This window comes from Hermetia illucens, chromosome 3 (genome assembly GCF_905115235.1).
Source record: "Hermetia illucens chromosome 3, iHerIll2.2.curated.20191125, whole genome shotgun sequence".
NCBI classification, from domain to species: domain Eukaryota; kingdom Metazoa; phylum Arthropoda; class Insecta; order Diptera; family Stratiomyidae; genus Hermetia; species Hermetia illucens.
This window is the reverse complement of record NC_051851.1, coordinates 50,513,197-50,532,301: the sequence shown is the minus strand read 5'-3', so window position 1 is coordinate 50,532,301 and position 19,105 is coordinate 50,513,197. Positions and strand designations below refer to the sequence as shown.

Genomic DNA, 19,105 nt, shown 5'->3' with positions numbered 1-19,105 from the left:
AAGCGATATGTATGGTTTGCCAACCTACGAGCTTAAAGTCCCACCTCAAGTGCAGCCGAAACATCTTAACAACATGGTATACAAAAATCAGGGACGAAGACGACTTGCGGTTTCCTCAACTAAAAACATGTCGGAAACCGGAAGCTCGGCACTGTAGGTATGAAAAGTTTCGCTTGTTTCTCATGTAAGTATATTTGGGTGCAGAACTATTCCATTTGTAGGTATTGATATTTAGTATTTTAGGTTGCAGTAAATTTAAACGGCAAAGACAAATTTGAGCTACTGTAACTTTATCAGTAATAGTGCGATTTGTATCAAATTAGGGGATATCATGTTTCATAATATAGTCTATATTACTGCGAAATTTTATAGCTAATCAACTTCCCAAAAACATAGCAATAGATTATTATTAACTTAATTTGAACAGATATCGGTATGGAGAGTATTTTAGGACCTGGACACCGCAAAAGAGCAGCTTCATGATTTTTCAGATATTTAGGTTGTGTAGTTTCTCGAAATGGGAATTAAAGCAATCATCACTTTCGACCCCCGGCAGTTTCCGGCTTTCCAACAAATTTTAAAACTAAGACTGGCCTCAAAAAGCACTAAACGGGACCCTTCATTTGGTACCCAACATGACTATAAGTTCTCACCAAATTTCGCGTTAATCGTTATAGCCGTTTCTGAGAAAGGTGCGCGTGACAAAAAGATGTGTACTGATTTTAATTATTATTAATTAACTATTAAAAAAACCTTAAAAATGGTATACGAATTACAAATCTTCGAGCAAAAGCGTCTACTTTCATCACGGCTACATTTCCCTTTTATTATTAAGAAGCACGACTTGAACCTGAGCCCTGGGGCAGACGATTAAATTTGAGAATTGGTCCCAATAAACTAACATTCAATTATAAAATGCTCCGAAGTACCATCATTGGTCTGATGGCTATATGTAGCTCACATTGTTGTGCTTTCAGTAGGAAATGCCACTTCTGACTCATATCGCTGAAGCTACTCAATAATCCAAATACTTTTTGCAGCATATTCGGAAACACAACGCATGCTTTTAAACAGCATCGTTTCGGGCGACGCATCTTATAAAATATGGTGCTTTCACAACCTCATTCAAAGCGAAAAGACAGTTTCTGTCGTTTAACGTGAGTACTTGATAAGTTGACGGTCTTCTTAAAACACGGATTGATTTTGTAACCACAATCAGAGCCCCGCTGAGACATTTACAACGGTACCAGTCTATAACGGGTGGATGACTCAGTTTATTTATACTGGTGGATGGAGGACCTACCTAAATTTTTACCGAGGAGTACGGCAGCCGTGTTGAAACGCATCATCAGTGTACACAGACTAGACAAGGTAATATCAATACGAAACGTCAAATTGTTGATGATGTCACTTGGACCGATACAATGTGTTGTGAAATTTTATAAACATCTTGTATCTCTGGAATTATTATGGCTAAAGGGAAATTATGAATTAAGATTTGTAGGTAACATCTCTATCTATGAATAAAGCTCATATCTTTGAAACTCGGTAGAGAAGTCTTAGAGATATTCGATTTCGAAATTCCAATTTGGTAAGATGGTCACAGATTTGTCAATACTGCGACCAAAAATAAATTTATCAATAGCATTTATTGTTAGTAAATCGAATGTTGCATTCAATTACGAACAACGGAAAACCTCACTTTCAGAAATTCGAACAAAAGTTTACAAAATACATTGATAATAAAATCAATTAATCACGTTTATGTTCACTAAAGAACATAACAAGAACGAGAACATGTTCAATAAAGGACATAAACGTAACATGAGCACATAAAATTAATAAATAGTCTTAATAATTGTGGCTGGTTGTGGAAGCAAATAATTTAGGTGCCAGTCGTTGGTCTAATTATACTCAAAAGTACTTCTGATTTTTATCTGGTCAAAACATAAAACACGCAGTCGTTTCTTAATGTCGTACTTTGATTTTGGTAGTACTTGCAGCACAGAATCCATGCTACTTTTTTGGATGCCCGTGGTCCAGCAGAGTAAAGAGAAATGGCAGAAGAAATATCTTCACTACTTCAAAGCATCTTTTTATTCGAATTGTCCATTTTTCGAAATTACCCCTTCAGCGAAGAAATAGTACGTCTTGCTATTTGTAAACGTTTGAGTATTTTTTTATTGCGAGCTTTGAGTTGCCTGTCTACCCGCTGTAGCTCCAATATTTCCAATTCATCACTACAATAGTTATCAACCCTGTTTTAAACATTTTGTTTAGATTAATGAAACAAATGTACTTCCACCCTAATGTTAACTTACTCTATTTGAATGGCAGCATCTTTTTGATCTCATTGAACAGACGAAACCCTTTCTACTTCGATTTGACAACTTGTAATATCTTCTTACCCTTAATACAATTATCGGAAATTAAATTGGGATTTATTTTGTTGGGTGATTTGTGGAGTGCCAAGGTCACCATCTACTTGCATGGACTGCATCAAGTGCGCAGCAACTTGCTGTGCTACTTTTTATGCGCGGACCGCTTGTTCATGGGCAACCACCCAATGAAAAGAAAAGCTAGACGGTTTCGTCCAAAAAGGAGGCATAGCGAATAAATATTAGGTTGTTCAATAAGTTTTGTGGTTCGATAAGAAAAATCCAATTTTATTGTTTGAAATACACTTTATTGTTCAGTGTAGTCGCTGTGAACATCAATACATCTGTTCCAACGAGATTCCAATTTATGAGCTCCATTCCTAAAGTGAGAATCTGGAAGGGCTGAAAAATACGCTTCCACAATTGTTATGACCTCATTATTTGATGAAAAATGCTTTCCACCGTTGCATTTTTTAGGACTGGAAACAGATGGGGGTCGCTAGGGGGAAATACGGTGGATACTCCAATCATTCGAACTTGACTTCATAAATTTTAGCCAAATGTTCTTTTGGCACAGTGCATTGTCCTAATGGAAAAATTTGTTTCTTTTGGAAACCTGGTCTTTTTTCACGATTTTTTTCCTTCCTAAAAGATTACATTAATATTCAGAATTTGTTGTTGTACCAGTTTGCAAGTAATCCGCAAAAAGAATTCATTTCGCATCCCGAAAAAATGATTGTAACACCTCCTAGGCCGATTTTTGGACGCGAACTCGTTTCGGGCCCGAAGACCCAGGTTCACTCCCCTCACTGCCTCTTGTTTTGATTCAGGATCATGGTGATAAACCCAATTCTCATCCACAGTGATGAAGACACACACAATCCACTTTATCCCTTGTCTAAATGTTGCTGAGAAAATCGCATTCGAATGTGTTTTCGTTCCATTGTTAGCGAATGCGGCACCAATTGTGCACACAGCTTTCTGAAACCCAATACTTCAGTCGAAATATTGCTTACGCTGCCCAATGAGATGCCTACGGCATCCACTAAATTTCTTTCAGTCGCTCGACGATTATCCAATACGATATCCTGCATTTTTTCTACGATTTCTGGTGGTGTTGCTGTTTTTGGACGTCCTTGACGTGGATCGCCTTCAAGGCTTATACGACCACGTCTAAATTCAGCAATTGTCTTTATACTGTACTAATTTAAGCCAAAGAGTCTTCTTTCAACGTTTGTTCATAAATTTTCTTTGTTTTTAAGCCTTCCGAAAATAAAAATTCAATTACTGCACGATACCCGTTTTTTTTTCATTTTTAAAAATACTATGACACGTCCATACTAAATGACTTGTAAACAAAGAATGAAATGAAATGGCACACTCGGACACATGAAGGGTGTGCCAACATAACAAAAAAAATTGGGCTAATAGCAACGCCCTCTCTTATCGAACCGCAAAACTTATTGAACAACCTTGTATAAGGAGAAAACAATACCTGGCCACTGCTTTTCGGTCACGCTGCTGACAAGATGGAGGCCAGGTAGCCTCTGATGAATCATCATCATTTTGGATGAACACGTCCAACCTTTTTCTATTTTTTAAATTTCCCATTTAAATTGAATAACATCTTACCTCTTAAAAGATGATAGAACATCTTGCATCACCTTTTTTTGTCTCCCGAGCTTTGCTCTTTTGGATCTGTCGCGCGCTGCTGCCGTAAATACTGACTCGGAACGGCGTCGTCCTTTAACCGCATTTTGCTTTGCAAAGTCTGCAAAAGTATGTCTTGGGGCCTATATTTGTCTTGAACTCAATATTTTGAACATACACAAGCGTTTTTGATGTCGAACTTACTACACAAGTTTTCTCCACTCTTCGCAAATTGTCTCACTCTTTGGAAAACGAAAGAATCTCAAGGTGCTTCCTTTTTTGCCTTGATAACTATAATATAATAATAATAATAATAATAACAACTCCGCCGAAGCCGGTCCCAAGCCCGGTTGTGAAAGGAGGAGGGATGGATAGCTTCAGTCTGAATGGCTGTACGCCACCGCAGCGTCTCAGGGGGTAGGTGAGGAAAGTGCAGGAACTTTGCAGTCTTGCAGATTACTCACTAAGGAAGCTATCTACACACCTGGCAGTTAGGGATAAAATGCACCACCAATAATGAGAAGAAGGAGAAATTTAAGGTCCGGTGCGGATAACCGGCGGGAGTCGTCTGACTTGGTGACTGGGTCGGGCTCTCGTAATGGACAGCACGGCGTCGAAACCGCTAGTCGTGGGGCGGTTCGACGTCTAGGCGCCACGACGACCAGGAGCACAGCTCCGCCTGCTGCAGCTGTTTCGCCACAACCTGAGGCGACCACTTCAGCAGGTTCGCGTAGGAAGCGGATGAAATGGACTGAAGAAATGAACCTCTTCATCATCCGCTCCTACTACGAAATAACGGCGGGGGCGGGTACAACATCTTACCGCCCCTTGTTGCACCAGAGATTCGTCGAGCGTTTCCCGCAATTCGCGCACGTGACTGTGCAGCGAGTCGCAGGCCAGTACCGCTTTATTACTCGCAGCGACACAATCCCGGCCACCATCAGGGAACGTGTTCGACTTGAAGTCATCGGGGAAACTGGTGACCGAGAGTCGATGGGGGCAGAGGTGGCGGCATCAACAACACCACGCCGCACTGCTGGCAACAGGTTCAGTACTCGCCGAAGCACTCTTCTCCACCGTCCAGCTGAGGTTTCCGCTCAGGTTCGGGACGAATTCCAAAGAGCGTGTATAGAATTCTCGGATATGGATCCTTTGCATAGACCAGGCATTCCCAGGCTCTATGCATCTCCAGCAACTCCGGGAATTCTATCTCAAATCAATGATGAGATTGCATCTCGACTGTGTGCTGATATGTCGCTGCTGCAACTACAATCACTTGTGTATTGTGGTGCAGTTGCGGCTATCAGATTGCACGGTCAGAAGATTCGCTTTCGTGTTATTGGTTTGAGTGACAAAAGAGATCCACCATGGAAAATTCGTCTAGAACGTCGGCGGGACTCACTAAGGCAGGACATTGCTAGACTGATTCAGATCAGCACTGGCAATGCCAGCCGACGGGTGAGAAACAAAGTGCAGAGGGTTTACCGGAACTATGCCATCCCCTGTGAGACACCCGTTGTTGAAATTCTGGACACACTAAAACAGAAACTTTCTGTCATATGCAGTCGGTTACGGCGGTATGGCGAAAGTTATTCCAGACGTGTCCAGAATGCAACATACTCGAGGAACCAGCGGAGCTTTTTCAGATCTCTCAACGAATCCCAACAGAGCGCCCAGACAATACAGTTCTCGGTGACGGAAGCGAAAGAGTATTGGGGTGGACTTTGGGGGTTACCTGCCCAGCATGCTGAGCATGCTGAGTGGATCACCGCCGAAGGCACCCGCCATGTCAATACACCTGGCATGAATTTCGCGGATGTTACCGAAGAGGAAGTTCGACGAGCCATAAACATCTCGAAGAACTGGAGGGGCCCAGGTCTGGATCAGGTGCAGAATTTCTGGTATAAGAAATTTACCAGCGTACACAGCCGGTTGGCACGCAGTATAAATGAGGTCATGAGTCGGCCGGAGGAATTTCCACCTTTCCTCACTGCGGGGATTACCTACCTTATCCCTAAGAAGGACACGGTGCAGGACCCCGCAGACACAAGACCGATCACTTGCTTACCAACCCTCTACAAATTCATCACGTCCATTATTAGTGGAAGGATCAATGCGCACCTCGAGACCAACAACATTCTGTCCGAGGAGCAGAAGGGCTGCCGAGTTGGGTCAAGGGGTTGCAAAGAGCAACTCATTATCGACTCGGTAGTTGTAGGACAAGCAACTAGAGGCCAAAGAAACCTCTTCAGTTGCTATATCGATTATGTCAAGGCTTTTGATAGCGTTCCGCATACCTGGCTAATCGACATCCTACATCTGTATCGCATTGATCCGAAACTAATAAAGTTTTTGGCGACAGTCATGGAAGGGTGGCATACCACCTTATCAGTCCGTACATCTGAGGGTGCTAATACCTCAGAGCCCATCCGTATTCGGAGGGGCATCTTCCAGGGGGATTCATTGAGTCCTCTTTGGTTTTGTATGGCACTGAACCCCCTTTCATGGCTACTGAATGATGCTAGAGGGCATGGTTTTGCAATAAAATATGGCCTACGTGCTAAGTGCGAACTGACACACTTGATGTACCTAGATGACATCAAGCTGTATGCTGGTACTGACAACCATCTTAGAAGTCTGTTGCGAATAATAGACATGTTCAGCCGTGATATTCGGATGGAGTTTGGATTAGACAAATGTCGAATCCAAGCCATTCGCAAAGGTCATCACGAGCCGCATGCCGGACATAGCATTGGTGACCTCCACATCGAAGCTATGACCGAGACAGACTTCTACAAGTACCTAGGAATTCTGCAAGGTACCCATGCTCGAGTTGGTGATCTGAAGGAAGCTCTGCTGTCCGAATTCCTGCGACGTGTAAAGCTGGTGCTGAAATCGCATCTCTCGGGGAAGAATAAAATAAGCGCGTTGAATGTATTCGCTATCCCTTGACTGGCTTATGCATTCGGAATATTGCCGTGGACGAAGACCGATCTGGAAAACGTCCAGCGGCGGATGCGGACAACTATGTCCAAATTCCGAATGCATCACCCAAAGTCTGCCGTGGAGCGGATGAACCTGCCTCGTGACATCGGAGGTATTGGCGTGGTTGACGTGGCGGCACAACATCATCGCCAAGTCGACTCGCTGCGCGCTTATTTTTACAGCAAAGAGCAGGCGAGTCCCTTGCATGCGGCTGTCTGTAAGGCAGACTCTGGACTGACTCCGCTTAACTTGAAGGATCGATCTTTCAATCTTTGAGTGGGGTGAAGTCGGACCAAGAGCGGATCGAGGAATGGAAGTCGAAGGCAATGCACGGTAAACACGTGAATTGTCTTTGGCAGCCATTTGTCGATTTGCATCTGTCGAACAGATGGCTGTGTGCTGGGGAGCTCTTTGCTGAGACGGAGGGGTTCATGTGTGCCATTCAGGATGGCGTGGTCGCCACCCGAGCTTATAAAAAGCTCATCATGAAAGAACGGGTGGAGAACGACCAGTGCAGAATGTGTGGTTCGGCGTTAGAGACGTTGGACCATCTCATTTCTGGCTGTACTGTTATGGCACCGGTGCAATACATCACCAGGCATAATGCTGTATGTAAGGTTATCCATCAAAACCTTGCATACAAGCATGGGCTGATCACGGGAACATGTCCGGTTTACCGATACGAGCCGCAAGCAGTACTTGATAGTTCTGCTTACATCATGTATTGGGACCGGCAAGTTCTGACTGATCGCCATACTGCACACAACAAGCCTGACGTACTGTTAGTTAACAAGACAGGTCGCTCCGCGTATATTATTGATGTTGCTATCCCCCATAATAGCAACATTGAACGGAAATACGTGGAGAAGAAGGTGAACTATGAGCCATTGGCTCGGGAAATCAAAGAAATTTGGCGTCTCGAGCGGGTGGTTGTAGTTCCCATAATATTGTCAGCTACAGGTATTGTACCTAAATCCCTGACGGCTTCCCTTGATGTCCTGGGACTTTCGCACAGTCTGGTTCAAACCATGCAGAAGTACACCATTCTGCATACGTGCTCGATGTTGCGGGGAGTACTCGACGGATTCTCCCACTGACCTACCACCGGCCACCACCACCAGCGCCCCTTTAGTTTTTAAGTAGGTAGGATCGTGCGAGCCTAAATGCTTGGCACTTAGTGCTAGTATTAGGTAAAATCCGGCACCTGCCGAGATTGTGATAACTCGGAAATAATAATAATCGTTGGCGCAACAATCCATATTGGATCTAGGCCTTGAAGTGTGTTAGAGCACTTCATTCAAGACCGTAACGGTACACTACAGTAGACTGTAGGAGGCAATGTGGTCAGCATTGCGCTCGCCCGAGATTATTACCCTGATTTGACTCAGGTACTCATTCACAGCTGAGTCGACTGGTATCCGACGTCAAATCACGATACAAATTCCACTGTCACCAGTGAGATTTGAACCGCGACCTTCCGTACGGTAGCGTAGTGCTCTAACCACTCAGCTACCCGGACACTAACTATAATATCACAACCATTAACCGCGAGTCACATCATTTTTGACTTTTCACTAAAATTTGTCTCAAACACGATTGATAGAAAAATTAAAACCACAAATTTAAGACTTTAAGACAATAAAATATTAGCCGAACAATTTTTGGTCCCCTACATGCGGAAGGACGATTCTGTAGCCTATATAACGACGAAATCTATGAGCAATACCATGACCGTCAGGTTGTGGATAAAATCTGGCTCAGTAGGTTACGGTGGGTGGGTCACTTAATCCGTATGGATGAGGTTGATCCAGCCCGGAAAGTCTATAAGGGCAATATCTTTGGTAGGAAAAGAAAACCAGGGAGACCCTGGCTGAGATGAAGCGATGACATAGGTCAAGACGCCAGACAGCTTTTAGGGATATCGAATTGGTGGACCTCGGCTTGAAACCAGGATGTCTGGAGTTCCTTATTAAGGCAGGCCTAGACCGGATACCGGTTGTTGCACCGTTGATGATGATGATAAAAATATTAGGAACGATTTTCAAGCCGAAACGGATATTTCGATAATTACGACCCAAGTGGCGTTACCAAATTCAAATATGGCGGACGTGATGTTTGGATGATGTTACCTTGTCTAGTCTGTGCACTCTGACGCAACACCACGCTTAAGTCACGAAGGTCTCCACCCACTTGAAAGTACAACCTCCATGAAACTCCCAATAGGGGGCCAACCACTATAACCGTGCTTAATGCAGACAAGACAGAAATTCACATGAAACATGTGAATTCAGGGGCTACCTCGGTTTCCATGGTGCCAATATACCCCTGGTAAGGTTTCGTGACCTATTGCCATTTCAGACTCGCGACTGATCGCCCTAATTAAGCATTTGGAGCATTCGCTTACTGCATCACGGGCAGCAAATCATAGTGAGTACATCGTATTCCAGTGCCACCATATGAAGGTTCTCCGGGGGCACTTGCTTTTCGTCCAGATGGCAGGGTTGCTGTCCGTCTTCCTCGCCGCCACCTCAGAGCTCCACGAATTTATGGTTATGATCAAAGTGTAAAGTGACAAGACATGTGTGTTATCAAATTTTCTTCTTGCTGTACCTGGAGAAAGTCCGCAGCTTTTGAGAATATACACAAACAGAATTAGGTCTGCCGGGTTCCGCTGTTATACTACATAAACATATTTTAATGAGATTGTGTTTCAGTTTCATTATAATCACAGCTAATGGTGCGAAAGTGATAAACCTACAGTAGCAGGCTAAACACAAGCATCCACTGCGTAACCCTGATTAGGATCTCTATCGAAAGATCAAGAGGTCATCGTGCCGTCAATTGTGAAGTAAACATTTTAAACTTTATTTGCTTTTGGTCGCGATGACGTTCTCTATTGGCAGCCTTAGATCTCTTGATAAATCTGTCACCTTAGATCTGGTATGTGTGTACGCACAATAAGGATTTTCTTATATTAACTAAGAACGATAGCCAATAATTTTTTAGTTTTAATAGGAAACCTCCACAGTATTTTAAGTCAAATACCAAATGCAATTTTTTTTAAGTAAAATAATAAAGTTAACTGAATCCACTTATTTAAAATGGATTCCTATTAAGTCCTACAAAGACGTTGAAGATATAATTACACGAATGTGTATTATGGCTATGCCGGCTTCATTCTTGGAAAAATGTATGTATGTTTCTATGTACATTCATTTTTCTTCAATATACGACTGCAGCTCATACCTCTCCATTGATATACGGATCCTTTAATGAAAAGCCATTCTTGTGCCGGGAATCATCGTAATATCCTCTCACTATTAGTACACACAATCGAGTTTTAAGAAACTTTTACCGAGCCGGAACCAAAGTAGAGAAAGTTCAGTCCTGCAAATCTGTTTTAACCTTTCTGCCACCAAACACCGAGCACAGACAAGTCATGGCGAATTATCATCGTTCGTGAGAGGTCGTTGTTCGGTATCTGCAGGATTTTAATGAGGACGAAACGTTGACGTTGTCGTCCAGTCCAGGATTTTGAGAAAGGATATTTTCTGTTGCAATTTTCGTCGTCGAACTACCTCCGAGCTGCGGATACAGGAAGCTGACAAATGGTGTTGTTGCTCCATCCGTTACCTAAAACTTTTCTCTCATTGCATTGTAATGTACCTTAGTTGGCTAAAGAGGCGAGGCATTATTGAAAGTGGTCATTTACGCTCTAATGATGTTTCGACAAAAACCGGATATCAAAGAGGAGCAATGGGAGCTGGATGGGGAGATAAGACGCTGTGGACTCACAGCAGAAGTACATAATTATCATTTCCGTTTGAAGTGACGATGTGTTGCAAATATTCCTTTATTCAAATTTGAGAGTTATTTCAATCCAATCCAATGAGTTGCGATTTAGGGAGTAGTCCACATTATGAGGTCAAACACTGGAGGAGAGTCTAGCTTTACAGCTTCGAAGCCCAAATTGAATGAAACCAAGTAGTTTCAAACCATCACAAATTAATGTCATATCAGCCCAACATGTCATAAATTATATTCGGAAATGAAGAAAACTCAAAAATCATTAGCTGAAAATGTTATTTTAGTAAGTTTCCTCCTCTGGACAAAACTGTGCAATGCAGCTGGGATATACAATGGGACATCTACTATAATCGGTGAATACCCGAGTCAGGTAAACTGAGCGGTAACCATATGTCCCCAATCTTTAGGACATTTCTCAGGTATGCCTCAAGTATATAAGATCGAATGGACAATCAACCCAACTGTGTGGAGGAACAATTTTAAGTGACCTGTATGTGTTAACATCTTGTCATTGCTTCGAAAAATCAGTAGATAGAGCGCACCCGACAGAGGTGATTTTATGCGAAATCTACCATAACTACTAAACTTTCCTAAGTTGTGTAAATATTTCTAGTTTATAGTAGCAGGAGACGCACGATGGGATGTCGAAGGAAGATCTATGCAGCGCCAACAGCGGTCAATTGAAACATTGATTTTTCATCCAGGGTGTGATAGTGCCGGTGTCCAATATGTGGACCTCGCCGTTTGTAAAGTACCTGCTCATTTTCAAAATAAAATCTAATTTTATCTAACGTTTCCTGAAAAGGTGAACGAGTCATTCATTTTTACCAAATCAGTTGTGGAGTGGATACCACTGGCTGAAGTTAAGCCTTCGCTAGGGACTCGATGTTCCATCGTTGGCTGGGGAGTGGATGTCAGTTTTTGAATGTGAGATTCGGATATTGACTAAAATGTTATATCTATAGGAAACTAAACGAAAAAGTATTGCACTAAAGAAAGCTGATGCGATTACCACTAACTTCTATAAATGTGGATCGTTTTACACCGATGAGGAAAAATTTATTTGTGCTGCTAGTCCAAATGGAATTCAGAGTCCTTGCTACGTAAGCAAATATTTTGTTTCTATTGCTTGATAAATATAAGAAATTCTGTCGAGTTTTCATTTAATTATAATATTTTATTATATTATTATATTCGATATCTTCGCATTTAGTGAACGTCATATTCAAAGAAGACCAAAGTATTGTACATGTATTTGTACATGTATTTGAATATGAGGGCATACACTATAAAAATATTCTCCCACAATTGAGAACAGCCAGAAAGTCCATTGGTCACCAAAAACATTAATGTGGAGAATAGCGCGCCAGCCCTACTTACGTGCCATTGGTATCGGTTTCCATTTCCCCATTGACTTGATCGTCTATATAGCCTCGTCGTTTTTACAGAAACTAGAAAATTTATAAATGTATTTATTTTACAGGGTGATTGTGGAGGACCGCTAATTTGTGATAACAAATTAGTTGGAATTTTGGAAGGAGGTTACGGTATATGTGGGAATCAAATGTATGGAAATTACTATACAAACTTAGCGAACTACGTTAATTGGATAAAAAATGTAACTGAATGGACGCCTTCTAATTTTCGGTGGAAACAAATAAAAAATTAAGAGAGAAATGATTCAAACTGAAAGCAACTTAAGTACCTTTATTTTTTGTAAGATATTTTAACATTGTCTTTTGATAAATTTAGTTAAATTTGAATTGCATATTTTTGACATGTTGCTGTTCCAATAAATGTGTCGAATGAAAACTTTGCCATCCATCGACTGTCCTGGCATGCGTTAAATAGATAACAGATGCGGACCCAGATCATGTCAATCGGACGAAATTTAATAAACTTAAAACTGTTGACATTTGACTAGTTGTTGCTTTTTATTAAGGTTTTGTGTAAAACGAAATCTTTTTAAAATCGATTCACTGTCTGTCTATCTATTTGTCTGTCTGTCTGTCACACGCATTTTTCTCCAAAACGGCTAAACAGATCAGAACGAAATTTAGTGAGCAGATGAAAACTATGAAATCCCATGCATACAGCGAGTGGCATAAATTCAGGTTTTTCGTTTTTAGAGGGGCGCTCGATACATGCAAAGGGGGGATTGACATTTTTTTTCACCGGATATGGTCGTGTAGGGTATCAAATGAAAGGTCTCGATTAGTACTTTCAGAATTTGATAGTTTAGTCGTGAATTGCAAAGTGCGCGAGTAAGGAGGCAAAATGTACCCACTTGAAGTGAGACAGGACACATTTTCAGAAACTACCCAATCTCAAAATCGGAAAAAAATCAAGCTGTTGCGCTTAGACGAAATCTAGGCCTGAAAATATATCCCATTCCGATATCTGCTCAAACAGACTTACTAATAGTATATTACCAACTTTTACAAATTTACTGGAAAACCCCCCTCAAATTCATCCTAGGACTTCCGAACTTTGTATCAGCATAGATTAGCTGCTTCCAAAGCCATGCAAATAAGATGCTGTCGTCATAATTAACGGGAATAATTGACATTCGCGTGAAATATTAAAGTCGCATTAATGAAGAATCTACTTCTCTGCAGCCCTTTTTAAGGTTTTGTTTAAAACACTTATGTGAAATCTAATCCTCGAGAGAGGATCTGCCCAAATAAATTTGCTAATAGTATTTTACCAACTTTTAGAAATTGACTGAAAACCCCCCGTAGTTCATCCTAGGAGTACTAAATGCACCGACATAGAGGGCAGCCTCGTGCATACACATGCCGACTTTCATGAAAATCCAACTATTAGTGTGGAAGTTATAGCAGTTCAAACTTATCAATTTCGTGCGAATTAACAGCAGCCATACAAATAAGATGCTGACGTCATAATTAACGAGAATAATTGAAATTCGAGTGAAATATTAAAATTCGATTCGAGAAGAATCTAATTGTCCCCAACCCTTTTTAAGGTTTTGTGTCAACACAAAACCTTGTTAAAATCAGTTTACTATCTGTCTGTTACACGCTTTTTTCTCGGAGACGGTTGTAGCGATTGACACCAAATGTGGCAGAGAGGTGGGAACTGTGACCGCTCACGCATGCAGTGAGTTACATTCTTTTAGGTCCAATTTAAGGGGGGGGGGGGGGTCCCCATACATACAAAGGGGGGGGGGGGGTGTGTACATTTTTTTCATCAAATATAGTCATGTGGGGTATCAAATTAAAGGTCTCAATTAGTACTTTTCGGAGCCGGTCTTAGTTTTAACATTTGTTGGAAATGCTGGGAGTAGGGGGGGGGTTGAAAGTGATCATTTCTTTAACGAACCCATTCTCAGAAACTACCCAACCGAAAAATTTGAAAAAAATCGGGGACTGCCACTATATGGTCCTTAGGCTCCAGAATACCCTCCATACCGATAATAATAGTACATTACTATAATTTTTAGTAATAGACAGGAAACCCCCCTTAAGTTCACCCTAGAATCACAAAATTGCAGCAGTATAGGCCACAGCGTAGAGCATGATCCTGCCAAATTTGGTGAAAGTCGCATTACTACTAACCAGGTTATACTAGGTCAAAGCTGTCGCTTCACTGCGAATTTCTTGAATTATGATGAATGAATGTCAATATCACTTGAAAGGGGTATTTTCACACAATATATGCATATATACTCAAATCTTTTTATAAAAGAAAAACACAAAACCTTCAGACCAATCTTCTGCTAATGGTTCCAAATGGTTTTATGGTCTTTACCCTCTTCCTGGCCAATCGAGCGAATGCTCACATGCCGGTCTACTTGGATGATTTCGACAATTGGCCTACCAGTACGGGGTGCATCTTCGTTGCATTTTTACCTCTCAGGTAGTAAAAATGTAAAATATTACGAATTTCTTCCTTGCTGGACTCCATCTTTGACGCGCTATAACTTGACGCTGAAACGTACGATCATAAAACTGTCAAAAAACACATATAGCCCAGATTGTCGTCTTCAAATCGCCGTATAGTATGACCCGATGCGATAAGTACAGCACAAGATATGTTTAAGTGACGCCATCTATTGACAAAATAAGACATTCCTTTTTCCCCAACCTAATATTAAACTCAGAGAGTGAAGCGGTGGTTATGAGGTTGACTATTATCAATATAGGGCTTTCCATCAAATTATTTATTTAAATCGCCTTCTGAAAACTAGAGAGCAATGGAATTTTTAACTATGTGACACGGAGCTGTCATGCACTCGTTGCTCCTCACATCTTCTTCTTTTTCTTCAGCCTTTGTCTCGTTCACAAGCGGGGTCGACTCGTCGTGATCGATTTAGCCATTTTATTTTATCAATTGCCTGATCACGATGTAATGGCAAGGCCTTTAAAACCCCATCCAGCGTATCAAGCCACCGTTGTATCGGTCGCCTTTTTGGTTGCTTACCATTGACTTCGATGTTCAGACCAATATTGGCAAGTGAATTCTCGGTAACGTGAATTAAGTGACCACACCATCGAAAGCGCCTCACTCGCAGCTTTCCCACGATCGGTGCAACCCCATATTGATCGCGAATATTCTCATTTCGGACTTGATCAAAACGTGTCACGCCAAAAGTGCAATGCAACATCTTCGTCTCCATTATCACAAGACGCCGTTCATTATTTTTTATAGTCGGCCTACACTCAGAACTATAGAGAGCGGCAGACGGACGACATTACAGTAAATTTCAGATGAGACGTGTGCTGATACGTCGATCACAAAGAACACCAGTTGTGGAATGCCACTTTACCCAGGTTGCGTTAATGCGTGAAGCAATTTCATAACGCAGTTCTTCATTGCAGCCAATGGAGAACTGCGTTATGCTCCTCATATAGGGAACCACAAAACCTTTTATACCTGAAGTGTCAAGCTTCCGGCTTCCCGATTTGTTTTTATTAAACAGTCATCAGCATCATAAGTACTAGCGCTATCATGGGGTTGACTTTTTTACAGACATCTGATCCACTGTTCACCATAAATTAGCCCTTAGGGAAAACTTCGGTTATAGAGTGCCAGATAGCGGAAAACGTGAAAACAGTATTCCAAAATTTTCTTTTTCATTCTACTTTCTTTGGATATTATATGGAACGACTGGAGAAACGCACACAAGGAAGGCAGGTATGAATATAACGTAATAATTAAAATAAGACAGTCCTCATGTATTTCTTCGGAGACTAGAACTGTTTGCATCCTCCGAAGGATTCTTTTCTTAAATACAGCTAATTCAAGAGAAGAACTTTCGGAAGAACTTGGGGCTCCTTGCAGAAAGATGGACGATTTTGTAGCCTACATAAGGCGGAAATTTATGAGCGGTGCCACGACTGTCTGGTTATGGATAAAATCCGGTTCAATAGGTTCTAGTTGGGGAGTCACTTACGATAATCCGTATGGATGATTATGATTCAGCCCAGAAAGTCTATAAGGGCAGTATATGCAGACAGAAGGAGAGCGTACGCCAGGACGCCAGGTAAGGATATCGGCTTTGTGATTGTGATCAATTTGTGATGTTTGGAGTTCTTTGCTAAGGCATGCCAAGACCGCAAGTACCTGGTTTGCGCGGAAAGCGGTCCACAAACATACGTGGGCCTCTCCAGACGGGACCACTTTCAACCAAATTGACCACGTGTTGATCGAACGCCGCCACCTCTCAGCCTTGATGAATGTCAGAACATATAGGGGGGCCAATATAGACTCGGATCACTATCTCGTTCGCATGGTGCTCCGAGCTCGAATAACAATACCACCTAGAATCCCCTCTGACAATCAGGTGAGAGTGAACACTGAAGCCCTCCACAACACAACCCTCCGCGACACTTATAAGAGGGAAATGGATGCCGCAATAACCGCAGTCAATAGAGGACCTGGAGATGAAGTATCAACAAATGATCTTCACAATCACCTGAAGAACGTTATCATGAATACGGCCACAAACATACTTGGCCCCAGCCGCAAAAGGAGTCGGAACGGCGGGTATGACGATGAATGTAAGCTAGCAACGGAACGGAAGAATGTTGCATACCGAGTAATGTTGCATTCTCAAAGAACGCGGGCACGCGCAGAGACTTATCACGAACTCCGTCGAGTGGAGAAGCGACTTCACAGACGGAAAAAGGAAACCTGGGAGAACCAACAAGTCTGTGAACTAGAACCGCCAACTGAAGACAACGGACAAATATTGCCACCACCAATCGGCTAAAAAATCATAAGTCGCCAGGAGCCGATGGAATTACAGCCGAATTGGTTAAATATGGAGGCGACCAGTTACACCAAGTGGTTCATCAACTTGTGCTCAAGGTATGGGACAGCGAATCAATGCCTGACGATTGACAACGAGGCATAATCTGTCTCATACATAAAAAGGGAGATATCATACAGTGCAGCTATTATAAAGGTATCACGGTGCTGAGTACCATCTATAAGATATTCTCCACTATCTTGCTAGGCCGGATAGCCCCATACGCCCAGAACATCATTGGCCCATACCAAAGAGGCTTCACTCCAGGCAAATCAGCAACAGATCAGATTTTCTCTCTGCAGCAAGCGATGGAAAAACTGTTGGAATATGGACAACAGTTGCACCATCTGTTCATTGACTTTAAAGCCGCCTATGATAGCATAGCCAGGGTAAAACTGTACACGGCCATGAGAGAATTCGGTATCCCGACGAAATTAATAAGACTGACTAGGCTGACCCTGACCAATGTGCGAGGCCAGATAAAAGCAGCAGGATCACTCTCAAGACCATTCGACATCAACAACGGTCTACGACAAGGGGATGCGCTATCATGCGTCCTCTTTAACCTGGCCCTCGAGAAAGTGATCCGTGATGCTGATGTAAATGCAAGAGGTACGATCCTCTTCAAGTCCACCCAACTACTGGCCTATGCTGACGATGTCGACATCATGGGAAGAACCACCCAAGATGTACAAACTGCCTTCATCAGGCAGCGCGAGATCTTGGGCTGCACATCAATGAAGGCAAGACAAAATATATGGTGGCAACGTCAGCACCGAAGACGAATCAACCAACAACATCAAACCGCACTGGTCAAATACGAAGAAGAATAAGGATAGGAGAATACAACTTTGAGACCGTTGACAATTTCTCCTATCTAGGGTCGAAAATCACAACCGATAACAACTACAGTGATGAAATCCGAGCACGGTTGCTGTCAGCCAACAGAGCCTATTTCAGCTTACAAAGACTGTTCCGCTCGAAACGTCTCACCATAGGGTCAAAGCTCTTACTGTACAAGACTATGATCTTGCCATTCCTCATGTATTCCTCGGAAACTTGGGTTCTTAGCAAGAAAAATTGCTAACTCTTGGCCGCGTTCGAGACAAGAATCCTCCGAAGAATTCTTGGCCGCCTACATGAGGATGGACTATTCCGTAGCCTACACAATGACGAAATCTATGAGCGATACCATGACCGTCCGGTTGTGGATAAAATCCGGCTCAATAGGTTACGGTGGCCGGGTCACTTAATCCATATGGATGAGGATGATCCCACCCGGAAAGTCTATAAGGGCAATATCTATGGTAGAAAAAGAAGACGAGGCAGACCCTGCCTAAGATGGAGCGATGGCGTGGGTCAGGACGCCAGACAGCTTTTAGGGATATCGAATTGGTGAACCTCGGCGCAAAACCGGGATGTCTGGAGTTCCTTATTAAGGCAGGCCTAGACAGGATACCGGTTGTTGCGCCGTTGATGATGATGAAGACCGGACACCGGTTATTGTGCCTTGACTGTCCAGCGTTGTATTCAATTTAGATGAAGATTTATTGAAAGCATTCTTGGCAGTCACATTTGTGACATCCTTCAAATTACCATGGATCAAGAACTAGGGAACAACTGACGCAATGTACGTTGGGCGGTTGCTTATGCAAAAACTGAGACTGAAGTTCGTGGGTCTAGCGAAGGTGTTTGACAATGTTCCACACAAACTCATGTTTAGGAATAATCAAATGCCGTTTTTGATAGCCGACTCTATCTCAGCTCTGTACCATACGTCAACTGAGACAGACAAGACAACTTGTTCCCGCGAGAGGCAAAAAAAATCGTTAAAGAGTTTAGCATTTCCCTCGCTCGCTGGAAAAGAAAGTCATCGCAAACACATTATAAATTCTGTGCTCTTGAAAAATAAAAATTATAAAATTATTTGTCGAAGTTCATTTTTTGTAGATTGTTAAATTGGAAAACTCTACAGACTCTTTAAGTGGTGACCCCAAAATTTGAGCAGATA

General features: G+C 42.3%; 1 protein-coding gene across 1 annotated transcript; it reads left to right on the top strand.

Moving 5' to 3' along the window:
* The first annotated feature begins 11,018 nt into the window (after positions 1–11,018).
* On the top strand, positions 11,019–12,740 carry LOC119652337 (trypsin-1-like). The gene is made up of 7 exons (XM_038056354.1): positions 11,019–11,190; positions 11,240–11,371; positions 11,434–11,571; positions 11,626–11,733; positions 11,786–11,923; positions 12,304–12,536; positions 12,672–12,740. Exons 1-6 carry the CDS (start codon positions 11,062–11,064, stop codon positions 12,487–12,489), a joined length of 831 nt encoding a protein of 276 aa, XP_037912282.1. The 5' UTR covers positions 11,019–11,061; the 3' UTR covers positions 12,490–12,536; positions 12,672–12,740.
* The last annotated feature ends 6,365 nt before the right edge of the window (positions 12,741–19,105 follow it).